The 21698-nt window shown below is 38.9% G+C and overlaps 2 protein-coding genes and 1 long non-coding RNA gene across 6 annotated transcripts in view; 1 reads left to right on the forward strand and 2 right to left on the reverse strand.

Annotated features, from left to right (window-relative positions):
- Positions 1-309: 309 nt before the first annotated feature.
- Positions 310-7361, reverse strand: LOC132711845 (ER membrane protein complex subunit 10-like). Its single transcript, XM_060691676.2, has 7 exons — positions 7206-7361; positions 5475-5541; positions 4680-4792; positions 4015-4119; positions 2371-2552; positions 1540-1633; positions 310-455 (listed from the first exon to the last, which is right to left on the reverse strand). The coding sequence occupies exons 1-7, from the start codon at positions 7326-7328 to the stop codon at positions 348-350; spliced, it is 792 nt and encodes a 263-aa protein (XP_060547659.1). The 5' UTR covers positions 7329-7361; the 3' UTR covers positions 310-347.
- Positions 6216-19136, forward strand: LOC132711843 (Golgi-associated RAB2 interactor protein 5A-like). 2 transcript variants are annotated; one of them, XM_060691668.2, is made up of 5 exons: positions 6216-6236; positions 11234-11374; positions 15097-15275; positions 18329-18569; positions 18924-19136. In XM_060691668.2, the coding sequence occupies exons 2-4, from the start codon at positions 11291-11293 to the stop codon at positions 18567-18569; spliced, it is 504 nt and encodes a 167-aa protein (XP_060547651.1). In that variant the 5' UTR covers positions 6216-6236; positions 11234-11290; the 3' UTR covers positions 18924-19136. The 2 variants fall into 2 exon arrangements, with proteins under 2 accessions (XP_060547651.1, XP_060547652.1); XM_060691669.2 differs by lacking the exons at positions 6216-6236; positions 11234-11374 and adding an exon at positions 14104-14136.
- The window catches only part of LOC132711844 (uncharacterized), a 38036-nt gene continuing 34735 nt past the window's right edge, over positions 18398-21698 (reverse strand). For all 3 annotated transcript variants that reach the window (XR_015733751.1, XR_015733749.1, XR_015733750.1), the window contains exon 5: positions 18398-20148. This is a non-coding gene — a long non-coding RNA (uncharacterized LOC132711844). The remainder of the gene's footprint in view (positions 20149-21698) is intronic.

Here is a 21698-nt window from a genome sequence, read left to right on the forward strand (position 1 = left end):
GTTATCTGCTCTGACATCCAGAAGGAGAAATGCATTTTTTTTTACAAAGGATTTGATTATGTGACTGTATATAATTTCCAATCCTGAAAACGGAACTTGAAACTACCTTATGGCAGAAATGTACCCGTTGAAATCAATAGAGATATTTACAATTTACTATAATCATTTAGGAAGGAAACCACCCCGGATTTAAAATGAGATTAATGCATTCCCTCCCGCTTCTCATACAAGCATAAAAAATATTAGCAGCTCTTTCGTTCTATAGCCCCAAACTAGCCTTGCTCCCACAAATCAAAGAGAGTCCCATTATTTACTTCCAATAATATTTATTTACCTTGTTGTTTCCTTTATCGCCCCCCTCCCCCAGCACTGCCTCCATTGCCCCCTCCTTGCCCCCCTGCATCAGGGGCTCCAGACATCATAAGGAAAAGCACGACAGGAATAATGTACATCCACTGTAGGAGAGAAAGAAATATATACATGTTATATTAAATATGTATTATATTAAAAACATATGGCCTCGTCATATGTAATAACCCATCTCATTCTTTTCCATCTTGGAAGTGATCACGACTTCTCACAATCCCCCCTTAACGGTACTTTCCAGTTTCTAGTTTTGCTCTTGTCCCTCCGTGCATCCTGTTGCTGCTCCTCTTTCAACAAATCCCAAACACAAGAAACCCTTCACCAGATTTACAGCTGAGCCAATCGGTGTGCAGCCAATGAGGAAGAAGTGTCTGTGTCTACTATGAAGGAGAAAGGACCTGCCACCAAAAAAGGGTGTCTCAATTCTATCGTATCAGGAAATAAAGATCCAGAGAGTAGCAAACTGAAAATTAAGAAGAATGCCCTGAAAGGCACCCTGCTTACTTTGAATGGTCTCAGCCAACTGGCAGCAGAGAAGGTCGGGTCCAAGCTATCACAGAGCAAGTAATCACTAAAGTAACTTTAAGAAAGCCAGCTGTTGAGCAACATAATTTGGGGGGTTGCGGTTATTCTCAGAATGCATTGATCAAAAAGAGTAAAAAAAATTATAAATGCTACCCTCTGGACCAGTGAACACAAAGGTAGCACCTGGGTGAGGATGCAGTCACCTTACACACATACACACACTCCCCCTCCCCAGTATCAAGGTTGGCTCCAAAAGAAGTGTAGCCTTTTTGTTCTCCAAGGTGACACAGGGAGGCACTGAGAGAGTTCAAGCTAAATGGAGCCAAACAAAGAAGACAAAAGTGAGTTGAGCCAAGTACAGGATTACTTTTGCTCAGGGCCGTCGTCTCAACTTCTTAGGGAATGTTGCATAGATGGTCACTGGGAGAAGTGCAACTGCACCCAGAATTAAATGCCACTGCAGGGATTGGGGATAAGAAGTATCAGAGCAGGAAACAGTCATTTCTCAGCAACAGTTGCCTGGCTAGATGCAGAAATGAGACAGCAGGCAGGCTGAGGAACTGAGAACATTGCGCTACAAGGGTGGAAAAAAGAACGGAGCCTGCTCTTTCCATCCCCCATCCCCCACCCCCAAAGTACAACACTTACGTATTTCGCAAAGAAGGACTTCTGCTCCTGGGGATTTTTGGCTTTCTGAGCCTGCTCCTGTTCCAAGCGTTCAATAAATGCTGCCGTTTCAGGGCTGGCAGCAGAAAAAGTAACTATTAGTAACAAAACTAGAAAGCATCCCTCAGTACTCACAGAGGGCTGCACAAGCCCAGATAGGTATTTAAAAAGTAAATGGAACGTTTGGGCCCCAATGTACAGTATTTCAACCGTGTTTCCCGTGTGAAAAACATTAACACACCACACTCCAGGTGGTTCTGCTGTTTCTTTCATTAGAACTAGTCAAAGAAAGAATGCTTTGCTTCCGAAGTGAAATGTATTGAAATTCACTGGATGCATCTTGATAAAATTCCCCGTCTTGGAATACGTTCGAAACTCTGCTCCCTTCCTTTTCCCTAACTGGAGATAGGATTCTGCCCTTTCGTCTTCCTGCCCTTCCTCAAAAGTTTCCACCACCCAGTCTTCAAAAAAGGCAGACTGGCGAATATCTCTAATGTTCAGTGCAAAGCTAAACCCTGTATAGAAATAAACAAACTGAAAGGACTTCAATGAAATCTGTCTTTCCACTTTGCATGTTTAAAATCAGAGTCAAATCTCTAGATTCACACTTCTCTGCAAATAAATCATCTAGAAATCTTTCTGCCAATCTGTCCAGATGAGACCCCTGCCTTTTAGCCAACCTCCACCCCATTTTGGTGAAGAAGACTGGTCATTTTGCTTATATTCCAGTTGAGGAAACCTGCTCTTAACTGACAAATCTGCTTCCAAAAAATCTTCCATAATCTAACTTTAGATTAGTCAAAAACTACTCACACAGCTGCTGGTATGGGCTGCTGGAGGAGAATGGTAGTATTGAAGAGTTCCAGATCCACATCTTCCACTTCAGCTCCGTGGCAAGAGCTAGGAACAGTGACAGCAGAGAGGCCAATTATGTTGCCAGCGATGTCTGTGTGCACTACCAGCCTATCTGACAGATGAGACTCGACCAGTGAACACTGCAAGGAAAGGAAGACACATCAATATTGTCTCTCTGCCTGTCTTAGCGTTTCCAACTCAGTGCGCATGAGCACCAGTTTTGCATACTAGTGCAAAACTCGGTCCTGTGAAGTAGCAAGGCAGTTACTGGGATAGTGAATGAATGGGGCCACAAGCACTTCAGGGGTGACTCTTTCTTGAATTTGGCCTTCTTACGTTCCACCTCTGCCTGTGTTTCAGTAGCAGCACAGATGACATCTCCAGCAAAAAATATCCCAGACCGCAACTGCTCAGGAAAAGAGGTTAATCTCAGAACCCTGAGATTCTTCAGTGCTGCTTTCCCTCTCAGGAGGCACCGATGTTGGACCAGACAGAGAGATATTTCAAAAGAAGAATGCAATGCAATGCTTATTCTTATATTTATATCTTGATATTCCTTTAAGCAAAGCTGGTAATTTCCTAAGCCTCATTCTGCAAACCTGCACAGACTGCACTGCCAAAACGTTGGTGCTGTTTTTTTCATATTTGTGGGGGAAAAGGCTTTCTAAAACACCAATCTGGAAACATAAACCCCCATAATTCTCACAGTAAATGGTCAAACATTTATCTTTGGCCATTCTTGTGATATCACTGCATTACTACTAATCTCTCCTTTGCCCCTCAAAGCTGCTTTTCTTTCTGAAAAGTGCACCCTCAGACTGCAAAAAAAAAAAAAACTTGCCTGTGATCCAAGTACACGAGATATGAGGAAGACACAGTGACTGGCTCAGAACCTGAATCTCCCCAGTCACAATCCACCATAATATTGTCTTCCTATCAATCAGCATATAGTTGATCTTAGCTGGCAAAAAAACAAGGTCTAGTTTCTATTACTTAGAAATCTCTAGGGACTGGGAGAAAAAAAAATCTCAGAAGGCAATGGAATACTATTTCTTCATCGTTGCCAAGTAAAGATGCATGATTTTGCCAATACATCCCAGAAATTAAGCTAAAGTCAATCATAACTCTTCCCTCAATAATCTCAGAACAGCCTCATCAGGATTAGGAAGATGATCTCCTGATTAATACAGGATGTGCCACAAGAAACTACCGTATTTAAGGCAGGGGAAAAAACTCAACTCTATGGACCTAAGCCCATATTTCTTCACTTATCCCTCAAGAAACCAAGGAAGAAAAAGCAGTTTACCTCTTCCTACCTTTGAAGATGATAAAATATCTAGCTATTTTACTAAAGAGGCAAGATTGGCTCACAAGAGTATGTAGGAGTCATTTTTTTTAGCTGCTTTCAGTCTAGTGATGTGCAAGTGTCTCAATAAGACATTGCTGTAACATATTGTCAAGGTATTTTTAAGATAACATGGGTCCAGAATACTTAGCATATTTGGGGGCTTGGCACATTCTATGGTGGAGCACGTTCCATATTTCTACTCTAAGCAAGTGTCCTATAGAGTACAAGAATTCAACAGCAGTGAAGATACTTACCGCTCTAACAAAAGTAGTGACATATTCAACAGCATTCTCTTCAATGCTCCCCAGAGGTTGTCGTGGGATTCTTAAGCGGTACAGTCCACCCCTTGTAGCTACCTCCTGAAAAAAGAGGATATAGTCACTGAAAGGAGAAACTCACTACCTCATTCTATTGGAAGGAGATAAAAATTACACTCTAGAGATCTCAAAATACATTAAGTATTTTTTTGTAGTATTTATTTTTCCTTTCAATGAGAACCAAATAATTCTAATTTTAAAAACTCCACAGGTTGCCAAAATTCTATGCTTCAAAGACTAATTATGATAGAAAACATCCAAGCATCCACAGCATCCTGAATGGGATGCATGGAACTTCAAAATTAATTTTTTAAAAATATTCTTTAAAAATGGGGGATTGCAAAATCACTGACAAGATTTTTGGGATTTAAATTTTGTAAAACTATTTTTTTATACCCAGCACCCATAAAGTTTATCAATTCCTAAGCTTACGTCAGGGAAAAAGTTTAGTTGGCTAAGAAAACCTATCTGCCTAAGGTCCCTTAGGCTTCCATGCAGGAAAGCAATCAAACACAACATCCCTATATATGTTTCTTCCTTTCACTATGTTTCTCCTTAAAAAAAGTAAAGCAAAGCTGCTCTCCCTTGGCTTCTCCACTCACCCTAAGTTTGTTGCGCTCGTCTTCAGTCAACTGCTTCTGGCTCAGGGAGAGACTAGGCTCAGGACCCACATTCCACAGAATTGCACCCCGTTTTTTGAAATGAATGCTGTCATCTTCAGAAGAAAGAAACACAAGTTAATCTCAAGAGTCTTATTCTTATTCCTCTTAGATAAATGACCTTTAGCCACTTACAACATACAGAAGTGAGTGTGTCTCCAAAGTCCTCCCCTGTTTTTTAGACTGCTGCCAATGCAATTCTTTTCCTGTTTAGCACATGCAGAACGCATTAATACAATAAGGACAGGAGTGAGCATCCCATGGGCCCCACCCTGTCCAAAGGGGTGTTTTTTTGGCTGCCTATCAATAATCACACACAAACGTCAACATGAACTTGCACATAACTGTATAGATTTTTAAGATATTTAAAGCATCTATTCTGCTCCTTAAAGCCATTCTGAGAAGGAAAGGCCAGGATCTATTTCCCAAGTTTCACAGGATTTTAGAATATGTCTTAATCCTTCCCAATGTAAACAATGACAACCCTCAGTTCAGGAGTAATTTCAAAGTAGTAAACCAGGCCTAGGAGAGGAGCTTACTACTCAAATATTGTCTACTTTTGCATATTTCCAATGGTGAACTCAAGGTTCCCATAGTGTCTTAATTTATGTATTTGTATGCATAAAGGCCCTATGAAAAGTGGAAACTAACGTGACTATGAAATGGGCCTAATTACTGCTACTTAATATGGGCAAATTGTCCAATTCAAGGTTGCCCATGCTCACTATATACACTCACCCAACTCAAATGAATGTTCCAGCTGCAGATTCAATCCACAAGTTTCAGAATCTCTGGCTTCACCAGACTGAAAGCAACAGAACTAGATCATGAATGTTGCAAAGCTCCTATAATTTGTTCCAAGCTTCAGTGACCCAAATTCTGCCCTATGTGTGCTAATGTTACATCCCACATAATAGCAAAACTTTTCTACCTATAATTTAAAATAGTATTTTGAAAATTTTTGGTTATTGCACTGGCACCACCTGTAAAAAGAGACCACAGATTTACAGCATTAAATGTGACCAACAGAACTACAATACATTTCAGTCTATGATATTTATTATGGAACAAGCTTTCATAACTAGAATCTATATAATCAAATAAGATAATTTAAACTAGGCATAGGCAAAATTAGAAATGACTCAAATTCACATGTTCTTTTGACTGAATTTTTGCATAAAATATCTTCCAATATTTTGAGAAGCTCCTTTCCATTATCTAAACTTGTGAGATTGTTGCAAGAATACAAGGAAATAATGCCTTTGTAGAAGGGACATAGTTTTTCAAGCAGATAAGGAAACTTCCAGTTCAACTGGTGAATTAGCTGACAAATGCTCCAGTTGGGAAATCCTGGAGTTGTTTCAGGTTATTGAATACAATTCTGAGCTAGATATTATGTGCCATCAAGTTCTTTTTTATCCCTAGAAACCACATAGATATTCTCTATGACAGGGATTTCCAAGTTCTGGTCTGTGGCCTGTAAGGAACCATGAGTGGCAAGTGAGTGAGTAAAGTTGAAACCATTTCTCCTGCCCATGGAAAAATTGTCTTCCATGAAACTGGTCCCTGGTGCCAAAAAAGGTTGGGAACCACTGCTTTATAATGCTCAATCCTTAAGACTGGTCTTTCAGATCTCGCAATGCTGAGCTGGATATATCAGCAATGATTTAGAATAAGGCAGCTATCCATCAATTTCTCAATCCTAGGAAAGCTTAACAATTAAGTGTTTTGAGAAAGATCATAGAGGCTCAGGATTCAGTCCATCCATAGTTATGGAAATTCAATGATGATTTTGGGCTAGTCACTCTCTCAGTTCAACCTGGCTTCACAGAGTGGCTGTTGTAGGGATAAAATGAAGGAGATCCCCGTGTAATCCATCTTGAGCTCCCAAAGTAACATTATTGTACATACAATTATTAAGCGAGTTCAATATTTTATGCCAAGATGGCACTTAAGTCCCAGCCTCTTTTGCCAAGCTGCTTCCTTCCCCAAATCAGAAGGCCTTGATGCATCGCCATTTAGTCTTTCTTTATGGCATATTAATGGCAGAACTCATGAAGCTTCATCTCTTTTCTTATTAAATGAAAACACAGCCACAAAGAACGTTTTGTGAAGAACATATATACATTTGTCGGCTGTCGTAACTGCAGGTCCCAATCCATTTAATGAAGCTGCCTGTTAGGAGATTCAAAACAGGCATCATTCGGGTACAGAGTTAAACTACGGGACTCGCTGCCACAAGATGCAAAGGCGAGCCACCAGCTGAAATAGTGCTGGTGGAGGAAAAAAGCTCTCACAACCACTGATTATGGCGAAAGGAAGCATCCAGACTCAGAAGCAGCACTCCTGTGAATCTTTTCCCTACAATTCCTTAGGCATCCATGGAAACACCAGGGTGGCGTCTAGCACAGCTTAGGTCCTGGCAACCAAAGTCAGCTCTGCCCTCACCCATGTTACCGTGAGACCTACCTTGACAACGGCCTCTCCCCGGCAGGCTGCAGAGGCCCGGGCAAGGACCTGAGGCGAGGGGGAAAGAAGGAGGGCGACGACAAGCAGGAGGCAGGCGCAGAGCGATCGTTCGGCAGCCGCCATAGCTCCCTCCACGGATCACGTGATCTGGGGAAAAGAGGACAGGCAGAGCAACCGCAAAGCACTCTGGGGGCCGAAGTGCAGCGTTCAAGAGCCGAGCGAAAGCCAATCACCGGCGCTTTGCGGCTTAGCGCCTCTCTTAAGCGCTGGCTCTCCGCTCGCGCCGCACGTGGCGGCGGCTTGTCTCGCAGCTGCAAGCGCTGAGAAGAAAGGATGACGTAGGAACAGCCGGCTCGAGTGATGGGGAAGAAATTGCACGATGGGTTTTCTTGCGCCTCATCCTTTAATCTCTGGCATCGTCTCCTCTATTTTTGAGGGCGATGAAAGGATAAAATAACAACCTGCAATTTTCCTAGACCCAAGTCAGAAAGGTTGTCTTGGATTTGTATGACCCATCATCCTTAGCATAATGGATGCTACAACTGTTTCAAAAGGAAGTAGAATATAATCGATGCCACCAAGTAGAGCCAAGAGCGAACTAGAGTCTCCTGCAGAAACTAGAGTTTATTTCCTTCCTTAGTAAACAGAATAACCATCCAAATAAATATTATACTGTTTGCAATCGTGTGTGTTTGCAAGAAAAAACAAAAGTTGCCTATCCCATTTTTCTTCCTAAGCAGTGGTGGCAGCTGCTCTTTGGTTTAATGTGTCATCACAAAATTGAGTGATTATGCAGAGATATTGGAGATTGGTCGAAAGTCTTCAATTTCACTTTAGCAGGAATCTAAACTTGATATTGTAGAAAGTCAGCATCCCATCCCCAGAAGAATGCAATATTTTGGGGACTATTTAAAAAGGCAGAATATTATATTTTCCTAGATGAGAAATGAAGAAGCATGCTTTTTTTAAAAAAGACAGAAAGCAGACTCAGTCTTTTTTAATAGCCCCCAGCAGATATTTTGTGCCCATTAAGAAAGATTGGGCCAGACTATTCAAAAACCAGCCCCAGTTTCTCCGATCCCAAGCAGAAACTAAGGAGGCCAGCTTTTAGAAATGCAGATTTGGTAATCCATTCAGAAAGGCTGGGTCAAGACAGAAACTCATAAGCAAGAAACAAAAGGTTGACAAAACTAGCACAGACAAGCACCTAGGATTTACATTTCCACTTTTGCCTACAGAGCTAGCTATGAGCCCTACATGACCCCATAGGAATCTGACAACAGCCAGTAGAATACATGTTCTAGCATAGGAACAGGAAGCCCAAGTGCAAAGCCCAAAAGAAAGTATAAAGCTCCACCCATTCTAAACTCCATTTTGTCAGCTGCCCAGAATTATACTGCTTGGTAATTCTGCTTCATCAATAAATGGACCCTCTTTCCAATCAGCCTCCAGCCTCCATTTTGTCTCCATTGCCTTTCTCCCCGGTTGGAACTGAACCAGATGAGTATTTCTTCCCACAATATAAGAAATATTCTGGTTCTGATAACTTATGATTCTGCTTTTCCAAGATTTGCAATTCATACAGTTTTTTATTCCAGTTCCCTTTTTGCAAGAGGAGAACTCACACATAAAAAAATCAACATTTGTAGGAATTACATGATTTATTTATTTATTTTCCTTTGTTTTACTTTGTCATTGCTGCTCAAATATGACTGAAAAAGAAGTTTATTTTGTTAAGTCAGTTTCAAATTTTCCTCCCTTAGACTGGAATTAATTATTTAATTGAGAGGTTGCCAAGTATTCAATCTACCCCTAGGCTCTGCATTCAAGTTATTATTTGCTGTTTCTTCTATTGACAAAACTGCATTGTAACATGAACAAAGGTTGAGGTGAATTTAAGAAACAAGTCAAATTTATCCTGTTGTGATCTAGGTCAAGTCAAGCTATGGCTGAATTCAAACAACATCCTAAAATAAAACTAGAAGTCCTTGGTGCTTTCTAAGCTGGGTTGGTTTTTTTTTCTTTAGAGCCGTGGTGGTGCAGTGGTTAGAATGCAGTATTGCAGGCTAATTCTATTGACAGTTGACCTCCAGCACTTTGACAGTTCGAGTCTCACCGGCTGAAGGTTGACTCAACCTTCCATCCTTCCAAAATTGGTAAAATGAGGACCCAGATTGTTGGGGGCAATATGCTGATTCTGTAAACTGCTTAGAGAGGGGCTGTAAAGCACTGTGAAGTGGTATATGGACTAGTCAAAGTGCTATTGCTAGTCCTGCAGACTAAGTAAAAGGAGTGGGCTTTGCGCTCAATTAGTATTCTAGTGACTTGCCATGTCAGTGTTGGTGGGAGTGGACTTGGAGGTTCTTTGGTTGGGCCATTTACTCTTAGCTTGTTTGGCAGTTCCTTGATTGGGGTATTGTTTACTTCTTGATTGTTAGTCTGATGTTGATGTTAATCTATACTCATCAGGTTGTTGATTGCTGGTGGGGAGATGTTTTGATCTTTTTGTTCCCTTTTTAGATTGTTGAGCAGTATGTAGATGTTGTTTAATGTCTATGTGTCTAATGGTGGCCAAATTGTAAGCATTTGTCTAGCGTTTTGGACTTGGCTTGGTCTAGGATGTCAGTTTCCCAGTTGAAACCATGGTTAAATCTGTCTATATGTTGTGAAATTAAAGAGTTTTCATCATTCTCCTGACTCTGAGTTGGTATTTCTGGATGTGTTCTGCTAATCTTCCTGTTGGTCCTATGTAGTAACTGTTGCAGTCTTCACACTGTATGTTGTAGATGGTTTCTGTTTTTATTTCTGGGGCTGCTAGGTCTTTTGGCTTCCTTAGGATGTTTAGGAGGGTTTTAGTTGATTTGTGTGCTATGCTGATTCCATGTGCTTTTCTGTTGGTGGTTTCTGAGATATTTTTGATGTATGGCAATGTTATCCTTTTTATGGCTTATGTTGGTTGTCCTATATTGAATTGAGTGGTCAGGCACTTAGTGATGAAGCTGCGTAACAAATAAACAGTAAACAGCCCAACCAAAGAATCTCCAAGACCCACTCCCACCAAGCCACTAGGATATAAATTGAGAGTAAATCCAATTCTTACTAGCCCTGATGATGCTACCTAGTTTGGATAATGAAATGTCTGCAAGAAAACAACCAACCTCAGAGAGCACCTTTCAATTTTGGGGTTCACGCCATTTCAACTTTGAGCTGCAAATATTCTCTTTTTTTGTAAATTATAACCAAATAAAACACAATTTAAATTATCGCAATGTATGAGTTTAGTCTCTTTGCCTATCTAGGGTCTAGGCTTTAGATGAGCACCTTGTTGCCCTCGGCCTAATTTAAAAATAGTTATGTAAGAGATGATTTCAGGTCTCTTGTAAGTTCTATCAATAAGGAAAAAGAATAAGAATGACAAAAATGAGAAATGTCTGGAAGGTAACTTGTGTGCACTCTCATTGCTTTTTTTTTTTTTTTTTTAAATTTGATTTATATGCCGCCCTTCTCCGGAGACTCAGGGCGGCTTACAATGTGTTAAGCAATAGCCTTCATACTTTTGTATATTTATACAAAGTCAGCTTATTGCCCCCACAAACTGGGTCCTCATTTAACCTACCTTAGAAAGGATGGAAGGCTGAGTCAACCTTGAGCCTGGTAAGATTCGAACCTGCAGAAATTGCAGGCAGCTGTGTTAATAACAGGGTGCATTAAACCACTGTACTACCAAGGCTTGCTTTAGCCCCCTCACCATCAGCCCTCCAACAGATGATCCACAAGAGAATGTGGCATTCATACGAAACAGTTGCCAATGGAGTCCAGTCTTTTCAAGACTGACAATTGTTCTTATGACTGTTACCACTGAAGTCCCTGGCAGGTACTTATGACCAGATTCAAAATTCTAGCAATCCTACCCCACCCAAGAGACAAGTCCTGGCTTTCCTACCTGTTCTCCTTTCATTTATTTAAATAGAAATTTGCAGTCCTTTCAGATCTTTCTCTTAAATTTCCTTTTTGTATTCTCCTCACAGGGCCTCCAGCACCGTAGTCAGGATCCTTCTGTGTCCTCTGGATATCTGCATTTTGAAATGGGAGACCTGCGGAGGTGCCTGAACAGCGGAGAATATGGAGCACTGAAAGATTGTGATCTGTATGAAAGCAATTTTTTACAGGTGAAACAGAGTGGGAAGGAAATTAGGAAAATATCCCCCAGTATTTACTTCCGAAAATCTGAACCCTAAGGCCTCCTCCAATGCTCTTGAGAAAATGAAAAAGGGCAAGTACAACCTTTTCTGTGGATATTGGTATCCTTGAGATTGTTTACTTGGTGCCCTCTTCATACTCTTTTCAGCACCATGTACAGGCTACCTTCATTTTCATCCATTCAAGTTATGTACAGTACTGAAAAAAGTGACTTACAACCAGTCCTCACACTTACAACCATGGCAGCATTCCCATGGATATATGATCAAAATTCTGGTGCTTGGTAACTGGCATGTAATTACAACAGTCACAGCATCCTGGGATCATGTGATTGTCATTTGTGACCTTCCCAGGCAGTTTCCGGCGAGCAAAACCAATAGGTGAAGCTGTATTTGCTTAACAACGATGCTTGCTTAACAACTGTTATGACAGTTTTAACATCAGGTATAATTCCTTTAACAACCACCTTGCTTAGCAATGGAAATTGGTGATTGTAAGATGATCTATGACTTTTCTTTTTCACAGGCATGTTAGACATATGCGCCTCTGCAATGTTATTGTTACAACAACTTTATTTTACTTTCTATACTGGCCATAACATTCTTTCAGAAACTTAAGAATGGAATAAATAAATTATTTCCACCAGTCAACCTAGCCCCCTAGAAGTCTTGCATTAGCTGAGGCTGAAGATTTCGAAACTCTACCAAAAAGCAACAAGTTCTAACTTTTCTTGAGTCAGATAAGGCAAAAAAAAATCAGTTTGTTAGGATTATATTGCCATATATAAAGCTAAAATAGTGTTTTTCAGTGGCAAGATATATCTAATTTGTTTGGGAGAGCAGTGTTATTGCATTTGCTGAACATAATTAGCACCCTGTACTATTTTTGAAAAGGCACTCCAACTGTAAAAAAATCAGTGGGAAGGTGCTTTTTTTCTAGGATGGTATCTGTTTTTCTGTTTTCATTTAAAAAAATTAAGCAGGGGTATCTCATTTAGTTGTTCTGCTTCATGTGTGTAAATGCCTTCACCATTCCACTATTTATTTATTTATGCCCTGCTTTATTTATATCCTGCTTTTATTATTTTTATAAATGGCATGGGGCAGCAAAACATACCTAATGCTCCTTCTTCCTCCTATTTTTCCCACAACAACAACCCTGTGATGTGGGATGGGCTGACTTGCCGAAGTCACCTACCCAGCTTTCTTGCCCAAGATGAGACTAGAACTCATGAATTCTGGTTTCTAGGTCAGCACCAGAGCTGGTATTCATCAGGTTCTGACCTGTTCTAGAGAATCGGTAGCGGAAATCTTGAGTAGTTCAGAGAACTGGTAAATAAAACCTCTGGCTGGCCTTGCCCCCATCTATTCTCTGCCTCTCGAGTCCCGGGTGATCTGGAGGAAATGGAGATTTTGCAGTGACCTTCCCCTGGAGTGGGGTGGGAATGGAGATTTTACAGTATCCTTCCCCTGCCACGCCCACCAAGCCTACCCAGAACCGTTAGTAAAAATTTTTGAATCCCACCACTGGTCAGCACAATAACCTTATGCTGCCAGTTGTCCATTCTGTCTGGTTGCATTTGGAAGTTAGAAGTCTTGACAGAGATTCCTAATCTAATTTTTCCTGGAGTTAACTGAACTTGATCCTAACACATCTGGGGGAAAAACATGTTAGAGAAGGCTGTCTTTTTCTTACCCATCTAGAGAAAAGACAGGAATCCTTACAACCGGTTTCTACTGACTAATCTTTTTTCGAACTAAAGAAGCAAATCAAATGTCCTAAATCAAATTGGAATCTGATACAGCATATAGAATTATAAGCAAAGCCATTTTTTGTATGCCATTATTATGTTTCCAGGAATAAAAAATACTTGAGATATCTAATTAAGAAAAAAAATCAATAAAACATAAGAATAAAGTCATTTTAACAGGTTATACTTCAATTATGCCCCAAGCTTTATTTATAAATTCGATTCTACTGAAATATATGTGAACAGCTCAGTAGCATCTTAAGTCAGTGGCTATGTTACTCAGGGATAATGGGCGTTGCACTACAATAGATCTGCAGGGCACCTGGTTACAGGAGGTTTCACTGTGGGAAGTTCAGCATTAGTGCACTTTATTTCCTGTTGTCCCTAAAATCTCTCTCCTTTGTGAAGTGAGAATTGTGATTTTTCTCCTAAATCAGCCTTATATAACCTGTTCCGCTGCAGGCAGTCTTTGAACTTTCATCAATATAATGAAGGGAGTGGTGACACATATCTGTCTTCTCTTGATCCTTCTATTTCTTTGAATATTTGAAATGGATTTTCCCCCTGACATAATTCATATCAGGAATCTCAAATCTGAATCATTTCAAGGGACTGTTCTTTTTAGGCCAAGGCTATCAGCAGGGAGTTCAAAGACAGTGGACAGTAAGCAAGTAGAGATCCCTGCAACTATCCTACCACAACTCTTTGCCACCAGTGGCAGGCTGACAGGCCTTGGCCTGAGCTATAACAGGACTAGGAATGCAGCTATCTCTCAGCTGTGTGCAAAGCCAAGTCATGCTTTCTTCTTAAGCAAGAAGAATCTATAGCACCTGGCAAAGAGCACCTGCTGCCTTAATATTCTCTCCTGCTGTAGGTATCAGTAAGATGTGATGGAGAGCTGCATGTGGACTGTGGCAGATAAGTTTGAGATACCGAGTCTACATCAACAATTCTGAAACTCTCATGGTCCACCAATTATATGTAAGAAGCATACAGAAAGTGAGAAGAAGTCGATTTGTTCTACTGGTTAAATGTGGGATCAGGATGTCCAGGGAGTTCATTGAATGACTTGAGGTCAGGTTTTTTCAATGTTAGAGTTGTTACTGCATGGATATTGTTTTTTCGACCCCATCTAGATCTCATTGGAAAAAGGTGGGATGTTAATGTAATTGATTGATGTACTTAGACTAATCAGAATAAATGCGAAACCTGATCCAAAGCTAAATCTGACAAACTTTGCTGACTAAACAAGCATATCCTTTGCACTGGATAGGCAAGGCTGCCACTGATTTTTAGAACTAAAATGATCTTTCTGCATCTATCACCAATTTACAAGTGGTCTATAAAGAAAAATGTTTGATAATTTCTATTGAGTAAAGATGCTGAAACTTGACTTCTGCTGAATTCATAGACAAGTCTTGACAACAATACAGAAAACAATGGTTGCCATTTCCTTGGATGACCATGTCATAAATCCTCAGTAGATGAATTGAGTTCATTCCTAAAATTACCGTTGTTTGATTTCATTGCTTGAAAACCTTCAGCTGTCCAGACATTGCTCATCTATAACTTGAAATATCTGTATTCAGCAAAGCCAATGAAAAGGAACACTGGGAATTACAGTTATACAATATCTGGAAGAGCAGAATATCTCTATCCCTGACTTAATCTTTATTTAACAGTCTTTAAAACTTGGTAAATTTTCAGTGACTTGGATAAAGAGATGCTATTTTTCTAACTCTGTCTTGTTCTGTACAGATTTCTGGCCTGTAGTTAATTGAGCTTATTGATGTATCCCAGTTGGGTTTGTATAGAGCCATCAACTACTTATCAATATTTTGATTTTAGCTTAATAGTTGTTATGTGAGGACTATTTCAAAGCTTTCTGTTGTAATAGTGTAAAAGTGCAAAGAACCCTCAAAATGAATGTTTCCCTTCCAGGTTACCAAGGCAGGAGATATTGCCACCAGAGTCACCATGGGCATCGCTGCCAGTAGCCCACATCTAGAGATGCCTGATCTTATGCTGCTGGCACGGCCAGTTCCCTGCCTAACAGAATGGTGTGTATGTCAGTGTCCTGAGGCGCTGCCTTTCGCAGATGAGGAGCTGCAGCTGTTTGCGTGAGTGCCTTTCATCACACCATCATCTTATAGGGATATACCCCCAAAGCCTTGTCTGTGGTTTACCTCAAGAAATGCATCCAGATACTAAATTTTAATGTGATAGAAGGGGAGAAATAATAAAATGTATGGGGAACCCTTATATTATCTCACTTTAGTTTTTAAACAATAGTTTAGCAATAATTAACAACAATTTAAACATTAAATTATATTTTTCCCTGGTCATGCTGCACTTCCTCTATCGCTACACGCCATTTTGGAGATCAACCATTTTTGTTGTTACTTCTATCTTCATTTTCACCAAATCTATTGCAACATTTCTCCAAAAGTACAATATTCTAATTATACCATTTTTTTTACATAGCTATTTATTTACTCATCTGTATCTCTTTTCTAACCAATGGTAAAATTGATCCCCTGTCTTAAAGTATTCTGAATCCTATTTTTTCTTTAATCATCAGAGTTAATCTATTCATTTTTGCACAGTCTAAATTTTTTTTAATTACTTCTCCTTCCAAGGCTATTTTCTCCGATTTCCAATTTTGTGCAAAAACAATCCTTGTAGCTGTTATTACATGTATAATCAAATAGGTATTTTCTTTATTAGTTTTATCTGAAAGGATACCCAATAGGAACAGCTCTGGTTTGAAATCTATACGTTGTTGTATCATTTCTTCCAACCATGTCTTAATTTTATTCCAATAGTTTTTAGCTTCTGGACATGTCCACCACATATAATAATAAGATTCTGCTAACTGGTGACATTTCCAACATTTAGCTGATTTTTTAAAAAACATTTTTGCCAGTTTCTCAGAGGGCATATGCCATCTGTAAAACATTTTATATTGATTTTCTTTATATGCTGTGGACATTGTTAGTTTGTAATTCCTTTCCCATAACTGTTGTCATTTGTCTAAATTGAGTATCTAAAATTCTTTGCCCAAGTTATCATTGTTTCCTTTACTTGTTCTTCCTCTAACTCAATGCCAAGCAAGAAATTATAAATTTTTTAAATTAATTTGTCCTCTGTTCCTGGGAGTATCCTATCCAACTCTGTTTTTTCTAAGTAAAAACCATGTAATTTAGCATCTTTTTCATATCTTGTTTGTATTTGCATGTACATATACCAATCCATCTCAATCCCCTGTTTTTCCAGTTCTTTGTTTCTCCTTCCCCTTATCTGTTAGTAACTCCTTATATCTAACAATATTTCTAAAATTAAAGATATTTGGGTGTATTAAAGCTTCCATTGTTGATAACCATATTGGTATTTTCACATAGTATTTGTCTCTAATCTTCTCCCACACCAATAGCAATGCGTAATTTATATAATGTCTATGAAAGTACGTGTCTATCTTATTTCTACCATAAAAATGCATGCCATCCCAATTGTAAATCGTGATCTTCCAATGTTAATAGTCTTATATATCTTAATTCAATCCATTGCTTTATCCAAGTCAATGCTGCTGCCTGGTAATGTAGTTCCCAATTCGGCAATCCAAATCCTCCACGTAGTCTTGAATCCTATAGCATTTTTATACTTATTCTTGCTTTTTTCCCTTGCCATATGAATTTCCTTGTTATCTTATTATGATGTTGAAAGTAAGTCTTTTCAATTTTTATCGTTACTGTCTGGAATAGAAATAATAGTCTTGGTAATATGTTCATCTTTATTATTGCAACCCTTCCCATAAATGACAGTTGAAGATTTTTCCATTTCTCCAAGTCTTTCTCAATTTGTTCTTTTAGTTTATAATAATTATCCTCTTTTATTGTTGCACATCTTGACGTTAAGTATTCTCCCAAATATTTAACTTTTTTTGCAACTTGTATATCTAATTTCTCTTTTATGTCTCTCTTTTGTTTTTCTGTAATATTTTTCATCAAAATTTTCATTTTTTCTTTTTTTATTTTTAGACCAGAGACCTTCCCATAACTCTCTATTTGTTCTAATTAGTTTAGGGCCTGTTGTTTGAGGTTCTTCTAAAATGAATACTAAATCATCAGCAAAAGCTTGCAGTTTGTACTCTTCTTTTTTAATTTTCATCCCTTTTATCTCTTCATTTCTATTTAAGACTTCTAAGGTCAAAATAAACAACAATGGGGATAAGGGACATCCTTGTCTTTTACCCTTCGTAATATTAATATTTTCTGTCATTTCTCCATTTATCATTATCTTAGCGGATTGTCTATCATAAATTGTTTTTATAGTATTTACAAATCTCTCTCCAAAATCCATTTTCTGCAATTGTTCTATCATAAATTGCCAATTCACGTTATCAAAAGCTTTTTGAGCATCTATAAACATCATCGCCATTTGTTTTTCTGAGTGTGTCTCATAATATTCTAGCATGTTTAAAATTATCCTCATATTGTCTCTGATTTGTCTCTTAGGTAAAGAACATTTTGGTCCATATGGATAAATTCATTTAATAGTCTTTATAGCCTATTCGCCATTACTGAAGCAAAAATCTTATAGTCCACATTTAATAATGAGATCAGTCTATAGTTTTTTATCAATTGTAGATCATCATCTTCTTTAGGTATAAGTGTTACATAGGCCTCCCTCCATGAGTCTGCCATTGTTGCCTCCATTAGAAGTTCATTAAATAGTTCCAGCATTACATTACTCATCACTTCTTGTAATGTTTTGTATAGTTCCTCTGGTAAGCCATCCGGTCCTGGTGCTTTCCCATTTTTTTGTCTTTTAATCGCTTCTGTCAATTCCATCATTATTATTCTTTCTTCTAACATTCCCTTGTATTGTTCAGTTATTTTAGGTAAGTCTGAGTTTTTTAGATATTTTATTATCTCATCCTCCAAGATTTCCTCTTGATAATAAAGTTTTTCATAATATTTTTGAATTATTATTTTCTTTTCTTCATTTCTATAATGTAATTTCCCCTCTTCATCTTGTAAATGTTATATTATTTTCTTCTCCTTCTCTTTTTTTATTTTATATGCTAACCATCTTCCCGGTTTATTTGCATTTTCAAAGAAATTCTGTTTGGATGCTCTTAATTTATTTACTAAAAATTCTTGTTCATTTCCAGGCTTCTGCCCTTGAAATTCGTTCGTCTCTATATCCATGATGAATCACGGTTCCAGCTCAAAGTCCGTCTGGCGAATGGCCGCACTTTTTATCTGCAGCTTCTAGCACACCCCCTCAAGCAGGATGAGATCTTTGGGCACTGGATACGGCTGCTATACCGCTTGCGCTTTTACCGCAATGATGCCCCCCTTACTTATGAAAAGGAGACTGCACTGCATCATCGTAGAAATACCTTTAATTAGGTGAGCCTCAGCTCCTTTCTCCAGCACCTGGCCCACTATAGGATTCCCTGTTCATTCCTCCAGTTGCCCAGATCTCCATGAAGGGGACTGATTCTTGGGATTCAATAGGGATTCAGACACTGATACTCAGAACTGGAGAAACAGTGAAAACCTTATTGGAGAAGCAATGAGAGTCCAAGACCTGCTGGAAAAAGCAATTGGTGAAGCAGGTTCTGAAACTAGTAGGCAACTGAATTATGCTAGAAAGATGCTAAGAACATTTGAAGTCATTTTGACATTGCGGATGACTGTTTTTTTGGGTCAGCTTCCTCTGTGCCTTTGCCTGTCTGTCCCTATCTGTCTTTCTTTTTTCAGGAAGAGGAAAAGGAGCAATTTTTCCTGGTAAAGAAGAAGACGCCGCCGCTCAGGGGAACCAAGGATTTCTCTATCCCCTCATAGTCATACACACTAATACAAAGTAAGGTTCTCCTCCCAGCAGAAGCTCACAGTGTTGGATACTTTCCTCCCCACATGAAGTTACTGCAAATTCCCCACTCACTTACCCCATCAATAAATGAATGGACAAAACTGCTTTGTACATAGCTGATAATTGTAAGACATCTGCTCAGACCTGCCATCCTCTAAACAAGAACATCTCTTCCTCCACAGTCTTCCACCCCATCTTAGATGTTGCCGACCTTTCCAACAGGAAGAGGGATCCAGATTAGTCAATCAATTCACTTTATTGACACAGGAACTGACTGAACAGACAGACAGATTAGGAGAAGGTTAGCTGGATTGTTGTAATTCTGCTCCAAATATGATATGTGTGGCTTCTGTAATAGGGTTGGTGGTAAAAGAAGAGAGACTGGTCTTGATGCACTTCTGCCCAGCCTGTGCACAATATAGGAAAGGACACTGGAGCAAAAATGAGGTGACTACATGCTGAGGAAAAAGCAGAGCAAGAATCACTGTTTGTGGAAATTGGGAGTAAATAGGTCATTTGACTTCCCCCTCAAGGCCCCCTTCCATGCTCCCCAGTCTTTCCAATATTTCAGTGCTCCCAGATAATTCAGGTATGACAGAGTTCTTCTTCAGGAGTCCAAACTGAGATCTACAGAATCATCTGGAGTCATCAAACTTTGTGCTACAATAACAGTAATGGATTCAGGCTTTATTTCACCTCAGAAATGATTGGATGATACAGAAGATGCTATAAACTTGAGGGTGGGGAATGGACTGATGTTAGAGACTCATCCAGACTCTATGGCTCACTAGATCTTAAACCAGTGTTTAGGATTTACATAGTACACCTGAGTAAGATGGGCTGAATTTGCCTAAGTTCGTGATGTAAAACTTATGCAAGCACCACCTTTTTAAAAAAGATGTAGTCCTGATCATCAGGTTATTTTCTAGTACACCCAAGTCACTTCTTTCTAGAGGAATACAGAAAGCATTGTTGTCCTCTGGATCCCAATCATTAACTTATTCCCTCTTTAGATATATTGAAAAATAAATACACCATTTATTTGAATTTGCTTGAATTGATAATTCACCATTTGCTTGAATTGATAATTGTGTCAACAAGGTTACTGAGGTGCTGTTGGGAAGGGAAGAAGAGAATAAAAAGAAAAAACAAGAATGAATGAGTTTAGAAGTTTTATGTTAGCTTCATGAAAAGGTGAGCAAAGCTTCTTTCTCTTTTTCACTCATTTGAACAACAAATTCCACATCCTGAGTTGGGGATTGAAGACTCCCTGCCACTGCTGCTGGTTGTGTACCATCTTCCATTGATTCCATGATGTTAACTAGAAATTAATGCTGGTAAATTGCAAGTCAAGTGAATCTCAAGTTCCTCCTTACTGTTTGAAAGTAAAGTCTGCCTGAAATTTAACTTGGCTCATGAGTGACAGAAGAACATGTCCATAGAATCACAGAGTTAGAAAGGCCCCAATTAGAATTATCAAATTCAGCCTTTTAGAAATGTAAATTAAAGCATCTCAAATTAATAGCTATTTATCTTCTACTTGAACTCAGCTAGTCAAAGGGGACTAGTTCTCTGAGTGATCAGTTTCAGTATCCAACTGTCCCCCTCTTGGAAAGCTTTTTCTAACATTCAATCAGTATTTAGCTTGTTGTAATTTAAATCAGTGTAATTTTCTTGCCAGTAGTATAGAAATAGTTTGCTAGTTACAACCTCTGGATTTCTTTCAACTTTCTAAGAGCCTATTGCTCTGAAAGGTCTCCCTTAAAAGTAAGTATTATGGAGGCTTAACCCTACCCAGTTTCTGAACAGTCAGAATAAGTCAGCTGCTGCCATCTGCTGTTTTCCTTCTTCCCTTTCTCATTTCAGCAGCAGATGCAATTTATATTCTAGCAAGCTCCTCTTGTGTTTGGAGGCATTGATTTCAATTTGTTTTCAATTCATTTTTTTTTTTTTGTATTAAATTGCCAAGATAGTTTGAATGCCACACCTTTCAGAGGTGCCATACCAGCATGGAACTCTCACTTGGTTCATTACTACATAACACTTAGGCACTATTGGAGTTAAAAGCACACACTTTATCTGGCACAAGGGAAACAGTAGGCCTTTTGGGCTTCTCAGTACATTTGCTAATACTATAATTTCAAAAATCAATCCTTTTTGCAGCCATCCCATTAGCAGCCTTTTAGAAGGAATGTAAACTGCCAGAGAAATGAACACGAATACATGGGAACAAATGCACAAACAAGTGAGGACAGCAGGCCAATAATCTAGCCACTCCTGTTTTTTATGAAAGAAGAGGATTTGTTTAACCCATAAACATTGAAAGCGGAATGAGAAAACTATAGGTAGTCCTCGACTTACAACAGTTCATTTAGTGACCGTTCAAAGTTACTATGGCCTGAAAAAAGTGATATGACTGTTTTTCAATGTTATGAGCTTTGAAACACCCCCATTATTGTGTGATCAAAATTCAGATGCTTGGCATGACTGTTGCTGGGTCCTAAGGTCATGTGATCATCAATTGTAACCTGACAAAGTCAACAAGGAAAGAGATTCACTTAACAACCAGGTTACTAATTATCAACTGCAGTGATTCACTTAACAATTATGGCAAGGAAGGTTATAAAATGGAGCAAAATTCACTTAACAAATGTCTCACTTAA

The sequence above is a fragment of the Pantherophis guttatus genome, chromosome 4, assembly GCF_059756535.1.
Source record: "Pantherophis guttatus breed Tessera chromosome 4, ASM5975653v1, whole genome shotgun sequence".
Lineage (NCBI taxonomy): Eukaryota > Metazoa > Chordata > Lepidosauria > Squamata > Colubridae > Pantherophis > Pantherophis guttatus.